General features: G+C 50.6%; 2 protein-coding genes across 2 annotated transcripts in view; one reads left to right on the top strand and one right to left on the bottom strand.

The window, feature by feature from the left end:
* Positions 1–2,371: 2,371 nt before the first annotated feature.
* Positions 2,372–5,224, top strand: ENH_00030120 (ribosome biogenesis protein brix, putative; the record flags this gene model as incomplete). The annotated part of the gene is made up of 9 exons (XM_013584777.1): positions 2,372–3,031; positions 3,233–3,291; positions 3,456–3,556; positions 3,715–3,839; positions 3,957–4,058; positions 4,195–4,264; positions 4,523–4,617; positions 4,852–4,923; positions 5,090–5,224. 9 exons carry the CDS (start codon positions 2,372–2,374, stop codon positions 5,222–5,224), a joined length of 1,419 nt encoding a protein of 472 aa, XP_013440231.1.
* Positions 5,225–7,479: 2,255 nt separating this feature from the next.
* Positions 7,480–10,779, bottom strand: part of ENH_00030110 (hypothetical protein, conserved) — a gene marked incomplete at both ends in the record, with an annotated part of 4,493 nt that continues 1,193 nt past the window's right edge. Inside the window, 8 exon segments of the mRNA XM_013584776.1 lie at positions 7,480–7,589; positions 7,798–7,864; positions 8,031–8,109; positions 8,325–8,445; positions 8,540–8,606; positions 9,793–9,815; positions 10,000–10,073; positions 10,524–10,779. The exon segment at positions 10,524–10,779 is cut by the window's right edge and continues 27 nt beyond it. Of these exon segments, the coding sequence (XP_013440230.1) occupies positions 7,480–7,589; positions 7,798–7,864; positions 8,031–8,109; positions 8,325–8,445; positions 8,540–8,606; positions 9,793–9,815; positions 10,000–10,073; positions 10,524–10,779 (797 nt within the window).

Raw genomic sequence — 10,779 nt, 5'->3', positions numbered from 1 at the left:
AGGCACACGTGAGAACACCCGGCAGCAGCGCGAGTGGCAGAGGCGTTGTAGAGAGGAATAGCGTTCGCATTGGCGGTGGAGGAGGCGGTAAATAGAGGGTAACCTCGTGAAGCGGACCCATAGCAAGACACGACACAACAGCCGCGAAACAAAAAAAAGAGCGGCGCCAACAAACAACGCCGTCGCCACAAATATGAGAAAGACACACGCGGTCAGAACGCAGTGGGGCGGAAAAAACGCACACACGCACAGAAACTCCTTAACGTGCCAAGCGAAGCATTGTGATGAGGAGGGATATTGTTGATTTGCAGCTCTTCAAGATAGCCCCAAAATGCGTCATACAGTTCAAAATACGAAGACAGGAGTGCTGAAGTGGAAATTAAAAAAGTTGAAAAGACACTCTGCTCCCAACGGTCAGGCCCAATATGTGCTGCAATTAGACACGCAGCTCGTAAGTGCGAGAGATAATAGTTTCAGGGCGAAAAATAGCCAAGCAGATAGACAAAAGTAGCGCGTGGTGTTTTTTTGCATAATTTTCCCGTTTCTGGCGTACCTGTGTGTCCAGAAATAGATAGGAGCCTACCTATAGGGATAGAATCGCGCATTCAAACTCCGAATCACGGTAGTGCCATCTTCGGACAACTCTCAAGTCCTTTTTCCTTTCCCGACGTTTAATTGGTCCTAGCAAAAACCTTGTGTCCGTTGTTACAAGCCTCCCAGTGTTGCCGACTACTTCCTTGTGAGACAGTACTTCTGCCATGTCCCGTAACGCATCGCCCTCTCCGTTTCAGTCATCAAGGATCTGACCAAGACGACACTAAGTGGAAACTGGGCGAGGTCGCCTTCCTGGTATGGAAGCACGAGATCCGCCTGTCCTGCACAGGCCACCATTGTGCGACTGCGCTTTTTGTCGAACATATGTCTAACGGAAACGTTCTAGCTCATGCACTTTCAGGGACTGTGCTGCGGCGTCGGCTGGAGTAGAACGGAACTTCTTCACGATTCTAATGCACTCAGCAGAAGCCGCACTCCACTGGAACATTTTTAAATAGGCTATATCACTGCATGATTGGATAACCGCTCTTCAGCTCCTTGCTGTATCCCTAGGCCGGCCTGAACAGATCTTTTCGTGACCACGGCGCACTGCTCCTCGTAGATCGCATATACTACCAGTCTGAAATCAGGCTTAGACATGCTGTCCAACGTGTTAGTTCTCGAAGGAAACGCAGCCAGTACACGACCTCCACGCCGCCTAGTCTGCTTGCGGCCAGACACTGAGCACGAGAACACTGCTCCTGGCATGGAGTATCCGCATTTCTTTTGCTCGGAGGTCCGAACAGCTCAGGCAAGCAGTAAGTGGAACAGGAGAGTCTAAAGCATGCCATAAAATCGTATATGGCTTACTAGTATCGCATTATCGAACCCACTACAGGCATCTAATGCTGCGCATCAGGTGCGGCGTGCGGCTGCGTCTCATTGACGCAATACATTTATTTTAAAGAATGCCCTGAAATTGTCATGCCCTATTCCACGACTGGTGGCGCCACCAAGTAGCGCCTCCAAATATCAGTACTGTACAGTGTTTTATCCGACAGGACGGCGTAAAAAAATTTGTCTCAGTCTTCAGTAAGTCGAGGGCTTAGAAGTTTATAGTGACTTTATGACGCCGCGCCTCTATTGCTGAAAGGCACCTGGAAGGGAACTATGGAGGTCACCCCATCGCGGTTATGGCCTAAACAGTAGCTAATCTAGAGACAAAAGTGTTACAGGAAGACTCCACTAATATGACCTTAATCAGTTTTAACACTGCTGTGTTCTAGTGGAACTTGCAGTACTACAATCATGCTTCCTGTGTGATCGGACCATACTGGAAGGAAAGACGAAGTCAATTGCCTCAAGGAGTTCCTAACTAGTTATATCCACTGCCTGAAGCACTAGAACCCCAATTTCTTTTACCTTCCTAATATTTATGCACTTCTAAATTCTTTTCAAATTCGCGAGAATTCGAAAAGAATTTAGAAGTGGCAGTTTAGTTTTCCAGATTGCAGCGCTGTACATGCAACACTACAGTTTACGTAGAGGTTACCCCAGGTTCCAGTTGGACCTTAGTTGAGGCATGAATAGGAAGCATCATAAGTTATTGTATCAACGTTACAACATGTATCATAATATAGGAGAGAGGGCACCCTATATTACCATGCCGAAATGTACCCGCATGCACTTTGTGGGGGCCGAAATGCGGCTACCATTGGCTGTACGTTCGCCGGGCTTCTGTTTTGCACCTTCTTCTATTGTCGAGGTTCATATGTGGAAGAAAATCTTCAAGTAAGGAGGGCGTGACCACTTTCGTGACTATACGGAGCTTCGTGGAATGGGCCGCAAGGAAGTAGCGGCAGCTGCGCGGAAGGCAGCTGAGGCAACGCCGGAAGCAGCAGCCGCTGCAATACAAGAAGCAACTAATAAGGCGCATAAAGCACTTCGGAAACGGCCTGCTTCAAGTGCCAAAGGAGAATGTGGAGCACCAGCGACCACTTCGTTCCCGAAGAGACCGAGGAAGCAGGCACGGCTCCAGCAGGAAAAGCAGCAACCGGAGCAGCAGCCGCCACAGGCGGCTGGAGTGCATCATCAGCAAGATGAGCACGGAAGCAAAAAGCGACGTAGACAGCAGCAGCAGCAACACCAGTTCCCCCAAGACAGGCACCAAACTACCGACATGGAAGGCAAGGGGGATGGCGCAGCAAGTAACTCCTTGGACCAAAGTGAAAAGACAGAAACAACAGCAGCTGCTCCACTTGAGGGCTCACCATCGGCGGAGAATGACGCAGCAGCCGATGCAGCTGACAGCGCAGCAGCAATAGACGCCGCTGCCGCAGCAGATCCGTACCTGCTGGAGGATGCGGAGTACCTTCGAAGAGAAACACGGTGGCTGAATCGTCAGCGCGTTTTGGTGCTGGGCAGCCGCGGCATTTCTGCGAGGTCTCGGCACCTCATAGAAGATTTGAAGAAGCTCCTTCCGCATCACAAGTCAGAGGCAAGTCTCAGACTGCACCCCGCAAACCCTGGCTTGGGGCGAAGCTACACAATGAGCGTTTCGGCACCATTGAAGGGAATGCCAACAGAATTAGGGTCCATTATGGAGAAAAGTCGAAGCAACTATTCCAAACGCTCCCGCGGGAAGCGCTGGCTCGCGTCCCCGTATTTAGTTTGGGCTCTGGGTTTTGTTCTGTCGCAGACGAAATGGGAGAAGAAGGAGAAGCTTCAAAGCATTGCCGAGCTCTGCCAGCTGCGGTCGTACGTTTCTGCTGCTGTTGCTGCTGCCCGTTTTGCCAGACTGCTGCTGCGTGCGAGTGTTTATATGGTCTGCAAACGTGTCTTAGGCTTGTGGCGCTGTCGCTGCTGTTCATGCTGTGACATGGCGAGCTTCTCCGCTTTTGCTGCTGCTGCTGCTGCTGCAGGTGCAATAGTGTGCTGTATTTGGAACAGCGGAAAAATGACGCGCTGCTGCATGTCGCTAAAGTACCTCTCGGTCCCACCTTCATTGGCAGGTTGATGAACGGTAGGGTGTTGGATCCGGCAATCCAGGGTGTAACTTCGGGGCTGCCTTTGGCTGCACGTTAAGACTCGTTTCCTAAACTCTACGCCACGTTTTCCAGTTTGTAATCCACGTTTGCTTCCTAGTATTTGGGGTGTAGGGCTTGGGGTTTTGCGCTTCAGTGGAAACTCTGAGCGAACTCCGCCTGTCGGGAAACTGTCTGCTGCACTCTCGGCCTCTGCTAATATTCGGATCAGAATTCGATGGAGATCCTCATTACCGAGTCCTCAAGGAGCTCTTTGTGCAGGTGGGATGTGGCAGTTAAGAATGGGGTTACTCATCGGTACAGGCGAAGGGGCTCATGCTTCCCTTTACGTTAAAGAGAAACTTTTGAAGGGGTTGACGGTCTGTAACTTGCGCTTAGGTGTTTGGAACTCCCAGGAACCATCCTAAATCGAAGCCTTTCTTTGATCATGCGATGTCTTTCTTTGTCTCGGACAACCGCATCTGGTTCAGGCACTACCAGGCATGTTACCTTTGTGATTTAGGGTGGATGATGCACCAGTTAAATTTCACAGGCGTGTTTCCTTGTGTGTTTGCGGTTCTGTGGTAGCTAGGGTTTGAATTTGGGGTTCAGGGTTCTGTGATTTGTGGCCGTTCAGATTGCCCCATTGGTAGTGGGGGAGGGCGGGGATGCGAACAATCCCCACAGACAGACTTTTATTGAAATTGGTAAAATTGAGGGCTGTGGACCTGGGGTGTAATTTGGAAAGCGAACGCGTTAGCATCTAGGCCTGGAGCGCAGGGAGCTGCATGCAGTGCTAGCGTTGTGGGCTTTTCATTTAGTGTTTAGGAGCCCAGCGAGCCATTAATTACAGTGGAAAAATGCGAAAAGCTCCAGTGAATAGACGGTTTAGCGTTTTTGTTTTGAATGTGGGCCTACTGTATAGTGCATGAAGGTGAGTGCTTGCCGTTGAGGGTCTGGCTCAGGACCTCGTTTCGTGCTGGACCCAGTAAAGATCTTGGAAGGGAGCTTCTGTGGCAAGACCCTTTGGCGAAATACCGAGTTTGTCAGAACATTGGACGTAAGAACCCTGCTAAGTTGAAGACGTCAGCCACCGAAACTCAACGTGTGAAGCACTGAGCGTCACTTTTTGCGCGCCGAGCCGGGATCTTGTTTGCAAAAGCAGGCACCAACAGGAGCTCCTGATTTCAGCAGCAGGCGTTTAGCGTATAGAGTTCCCGTGCTTAATGTACCCGGGTCTGCTTGTTTGATGATACCATTTTGAAGATTAGGGGTGTATTCCGTTTGTATGCAGCTGTTGAGGCCTCGACGCCTTCAGGCTGCTATCGCTTTCGCGAGGCGGCAGGGACAGAAGGAGAAGAGAAAGGTAACAAGCGATTGATTTTTCAACACACCACATTTAGCCCAGTGCCGTACTGCACTTAACGAGGACCTGCGCAGAGCTGCGGCGTTCGCGCGTGGTCTCTAGTCCAGATTTGAACTTTTATTAGTAGGATTTGTGGTTTGTGGTTGCTGATGCATGACCTGCGTAGCTGTACGAAGAAGCCGTGTTGAAGGACGCGCCAAAGAGCAAAATCGCAAATGAAGATGTATTTGGCACCGGCATTTTGCCGAGCAAAGAAAAACGGAAATTACGAGCCTCCAAAGCACAAGACCCTACGTCATGAATTTGAGTTGGACGGAACGCGTTGGCTGCTTTATTTGTTGAAGTTTGGTGCCAAGTATGAAGGCCTGGAGCTTAGAGGTCTGCTGTGTCTCTGCTCGATCGACAATATCCACTGCTGCTGATACGACTGATGAGTTGTGGCAGCTGCATTGGCAGCAACAGCAGAATTTTCTTCCTTGTTCCTGCGTGTACCTTAAACGCTGGAAACTCAAGACGTAGACGTTTTATTGTCACTCTGAAGTCCAAAGTTGGGCCCTGGTCAGAACAGCTGCGTAGCACGCTTCAGGAGGAGGTTGCATTGTAGAAGGTGTTGCGTGGGTACGGTGTAGTGATAAGCCTGTACCCTCAGAATTACGGTGATAGACGTAGACTGGAGCAAGGGTCTTTGCTGTATGCGCATTGAGTAGCGGCTGTCGAACAGTTAGTTGTAGTTCAGGCTGTTGGCTACTATCAGCGTATTTCGTACCTGTTTAAACAGGAGTCATTTAGAAATCGGTGCACGCAACTGCATCCTGGATGCTCTTTCCCATGTTGAAGGAACTGTAGAAGTACTCCACCTGTTCACAGTACGTCCACTTTGTTGTTTCCAACATTGAGCTGCTCTGCCGTTGGCTTAGCGCTCAGTTATAAGGATGAGCAGTTCGCCGTAAGCTGCCCAGCGTTCTCCTCCTCTATGCATGCAGACGGCGTAGGGGCGGGCCGGCAGCGCAAACTGCCTAGCTTTAGGGTCTTACAACGCTAACTTGCATCTGGATGCAATTTCGGTGCACAATGCACTCGCAGGAGTAAGTTTTAAGCCCCAGATCGTTGAGCCACCAGTTGGGTAACAAAGCTGGCAGGCCTAAAATGGGAGTTGTGGGCTGTGAGTGAAGTGCAGGACAGGCATGCCTAACAAAAAGGCACTAGCAGCAGCACCGCAACAGCAGGAGCAGTAGCGGCTATTTCGCTGTCTGCGAGAACCTCCCAAATGAAGCGTGCCCTAAAGTAGCAAAGGAGGGAAGCAGTGGCGAAAGACATACAGGAAACGAGCACGCAGGGGCGCGAAAATACGCAGAGCTATAGGTTTTCAAAACACGAACAGTAATAAATATAGTCCAAAGTATAGAGAGAGAGAAAGAGGGAAAGGGGAAATGGGTTGTTGCTGAGCTTCGGTCGCTCTTTGAGCGCTGCATCGCCAACTTCGAAATGCCCAGAACAGTGAATTTTTTTTCAGGTTGTGTTCAGTGCAGCGATTCACGAACGGCTCCAAAGGCCACTGCATGCTGCATCATATTGAGGCATGAGGCAGTTTCAGTTGCATACTCCCGTAACGAAGAAAGGCGAAATGCAGGCGATTACACGGACAGCAACGTACATACCGATGACATGCCGACGCCACCCACCAATCCTAGCGTCTGGGAAAAGGATGAGCTTGAATGCAGCTAAACAGGCTGCTTTACGCTTACACGAAGCAGCCGCTGTCTCAGCTCGAGGCTGCGGCTTTCCTGGTGTACATCAAATGGATCTTTTTTGTGTTTGGTCGCCCAAATCAATCGCAGTGGCAGCCCTAATATGTTGATAGAGTCTTTCTGCAATTTTTGCAGAAGTCAGTTGCTGGTCAGCTGCAGGGATGCACAGCGTGGAGGACCTTCTTTTGCCTATTATTCCGGGGATCTCATGTTCTCACATAGGCCAAAAAGTCAGGCAATCAACGAGTTTCGTTGCAAAGTCAACAGTACCCACTGCGCACGAGGCCGCCTAACCTTTAAACGAAAGTTCTCAGTACATTGTCCAAACAGAACGCTCCTCTCTATCTACAAGCGTACGCTGCTTCTGCGACTATTCTTCCTCTTTACAAGAGCTACAAACCGAAGGGGGGAAATTGAAGACGCATTTGGAGACAAAAAAATGAAGAAACTCATCTAAATCCTAGACCCTTTATTGCAGGCAGCTGGGCCTGTAGGGTTCGAGTAAAGCGCTCATATGGGCACAAGAGACAAACGCGAAACGAAACTCATATATTGCAGCACTGCAGCCGCAGCAACTGCTAATGTAGCAAAAAAAAGCGAACGAGGCAAAGGAGAGAAAATAGGCAGGAAGAATGCAGAAATGCCACAGCATGCTGGTACTGCTGCTGCCCATTGCTTCGCCGCTGCTGCTGCAGATATTGGCTGTCCTTCGCAGTGCAGGGCTCCTGCTCCTGCTGTTGTGGTCAGAGCACCAAGTATCTACGCGCTGAAGAGCAGAAGCAGTTTTGGGTGTCGCCGCTGCATGTGCTCACTTTTGCTGCGGGGTGTGGACAAGAGGAGGGATATCAGTTATGAAAAGGAACGGTTGCTGCTCGCGAATCCACTTTGCCAGTTGCTCCACAAGCGCCGTAGATACGTCTGCAGTCACAACAGAAGCCCTATAACCTGCTTGGCTCGCACTCGCACCAACCACAGCTAGGATGACATCTACGGGGCTTTGCTATCTGCTGCCATTGCTGCTGTGTGCTGCTGCTTCGTTCATATTGCTGCCTTTAGAGTAGAGGGCAGCAGCAAGCTGCATTTGCAGGAGGGTTGCATTAAGTGCAGCAGCTACAGCCTATCTTACTGATCCATCTTGGAACGCAGCAAAAGAAGAAGAACTCCGCCGTTAGCCAAACGTACACCTTTTCGTCCTGCACACAAAGACTAAGCACTGGGCTACCACCTTGATCCGATACGCACAGCCACGGGCAAAGTAAGTAAGATCAAGGGGACGGAGCTTGCTGCGGCTAAGGGCCTCTCCAGTGGCAGTTTCGCGGCTCCACCCTAGAACCTAAGCCGCCTTTCCTGCAGCCTCACCGTCGTCTCAACGTAAGCGTGGGCAGGACGCTTTCCGTTTTGAATTAACTCAGTGGCACTCGCGTACAGAGAAAGGACGCTTCATCACGCACACAGTAGAAGCCAAGTGAGCCTCAGACCCTGCACCCCCGGCCCTACAACCCAGCACCGAACTTCATCAGCAGCCCCCGCCTTCCGGCCTGCTACACTGGGTTTTGATTGGTGCCAGAAGACTGCATGTCTCTGAGGTTTAGGGTTTTTCCACAGGAGTTGGAACTTCGTCATTTCAGGCTCATTCTTTGGTGGTATCCTAACCTTTGTTGCTTGGAAGCGTCTGTTTTGTACTCATCTCCAAATGCAGACGAGAAGTATTGAGAAAGAGAAGGCACGAACAGTGCGCAGTGCAGCAGCGAAATATCTCCCCACAAGCACCGCGCTGTAAGCAAAGCCAAAAAAGCACTCTAGCCCCTCACCCACAGCCCACACGAAGACTCGGAGGCCAGAAGTAAGGACGCAGGGTTTAAACTTACGCAGAGCGTATGGTGCATACTCCAGGGAAGTTTCTATGGCAGCAAGACATCCGGTGTTTGTCAGCATCTGCAACAGAAATCCTAAGCTTCTAACCCCAAGCCGTAAGCCTTTCGGCGCAGGATCCACAGCCGCACGCCGAAGAAGTTGTGGCGACGCACTGATGGATTTCATGCATGAGCCATAAACCCTAAGTTCCCAAACCTTTGCCCGTCACGAAGCCAAAAACTCTGAGCATAAATCCTAAATGCTACGTTCTCTAGGGAAAGTACCGCGAATAATTTATTGCAGTGGTTCGCGAGTTGGTGGAATCTGATGGAGTCCGCTGGGGAGGAAAGGCAGACAAACGCGAGACGAGGAGTCAAATAGCGAATGTAGGCGTGTAGGAACCCCCTAAGGAGGACACAAAAAAAGATGAGTGACAGTTTGAAGGTAAGCTCTACTACACACAGAGAAAGGCAGACAGATACGTGAGCGATGAGTGCCCTCGCGGGCACGTGAAAGATGCAACGAGCAATATAAGGGCATGTTAATGCATGCATATTCGGGAACGGAAGAAAAAAGCAACACGAATAAGCAACGCGAAAGAAACTGGACAAGAAAGGGAGTAACAGTAGGCAAAGGAGAGACACAGCTGAAGCACTACAGGCACTGACTCGGAGACAGACAGCAAGGAAGAAGAACCAAAAACAAAGAGCAGGCAGGTAGGAGCGAAGACATAAGCAAAGAGGGGGCCTGATGTTTCCTGGCATATTCATGCAAAGACACAAACGGGGATACGGAAGACCCAATGATGCAGCAAAAACTGAGGAGCGAAACAAAGCGATGGGCGTGCAGGCCAGCAGCAAGAAGAGGAACGAAGCAGCAGCAACAAGCAGCGGCAGCATGCAGCAGTGCCAGCAAGAAGCGGCAGCGGCAGCCAGCAGCAGCAAGTAGCAGCAGCAGCAAGGGTAGCATCAAGTAAATACCGCAAGCAGCAGCAGCAGACAGCAGAGGCGAACAATGGCATGCAGACACTAATACAGCTGCGCTGATGAAGGGAAACAAACAAAACCACGAAACAGACAATCCGTAACAACAGGAACTGCAAAAGATGAAATGCAGAGATGGAGCTGCAGATACAAAGCTATGCAATGATCGAGCAAGACACAATGAAACAAGTAGAAGAAGAACCCACGACTTGCCTGTCGTTAATGCTGGGAAGGCACAGAGGAGTCCAACTCTCTAGCCGACGCAAAGCCAAAGAAGAGCTTACAAAGTTTGTCAGCAAGCATACGTCTGCAGCACAAAACCTAATCCTCTAAATCTCCATCCGTCACTCCCCAGCAGTAATAAGAAAGACACAAGGCCACCTCTCGGCCACGGGTTTTACCATTACTGTCTGCTGCCTGCTCTCAGAGCCTAGCCAGGCCTGGAATCATTTTCCCTTGAGCAGCTTGGAGACTTCGCTATCCCATTTTACCTGTAGGGCTAAGTTCATAGCCCTTGGCGTATGAAAGGGAAACAACTCGCTGTTCCGCAAGAAGCATTGAAGCTCTGAACGCAGCAGACCGACTCGGAACAAGAAGTCGGAGTTTGTGGGCTCTAAGCCCGAGGCAGACGGAGAAAATCTCAAAGTGCAGCAGCAAGGAGTTGCACTAAAGAGGAAACAGCCGCTAGAGTGACAGAGGGAGCCGCAGGCAGGCCGCAACACTGAGAGGCACTCTGGCAGGCGCTTCGAGGCGGCACACGGAGAGCAGCAGTGAGCTAGAAACTGAGAGATGGGGCAGGAAGAACAAGAGAAGGGAATTGGGAAGAAAGCAGCTGGAAAGACGGAAGCCAGAAAAAACTGCAAAGACACGGTTGCAATATTACAAGGGCAAATGGACAGAGGCAACTGGACTCGTGCAGAGCGAGATTGAGGGTTATTGCAAAGAAAAGGAGAACAGATAGAAACAGAAACACAGTTGAAGAAAATATATGCAACTAATAACACGGTCTGCTGACAGGACGTTCGGCGTGGGGGCGTTCTTGACAGCAGTCGTCGCGATATGCCTCATCGTGCCGCTAAGAGGCAGTGCCTCAAAGGCCCCGCTGATTGAAAGAGCAGCAGACTGCTGCTCCTGCTGCTGCTGCTGCTGCTCGACTGTAGCCGACGCAGCAGCTTCTGCAGAGCCTGACAGAGGTACAGCTGCAGCGGCGCAGTTCGACTTGAATAAAATCGGAAGCAAAACAGAAAGCATCGAGTGAAAGTAGTGGCGGT

The sequence above is a fragment of the Eimeria necatrix genome, genomic scaffold, assembly GCF_000499385.1.
Source record: "Eimeria necatrix Houghton genomic scaffold, Enh_scaff21, whole genome shotgun sequence".
NCBI lineage: Eukaryota > Apicomplexa > Conoidasida > Eucoccidiorida > Eimeriidae > Eimeria > Eimeria necatrix.
The sequence above is the reverse complement of the archived record's forward strand: the minus strand, read 5'-3'. Positions and strand labels throughout refer to the sequence as shown.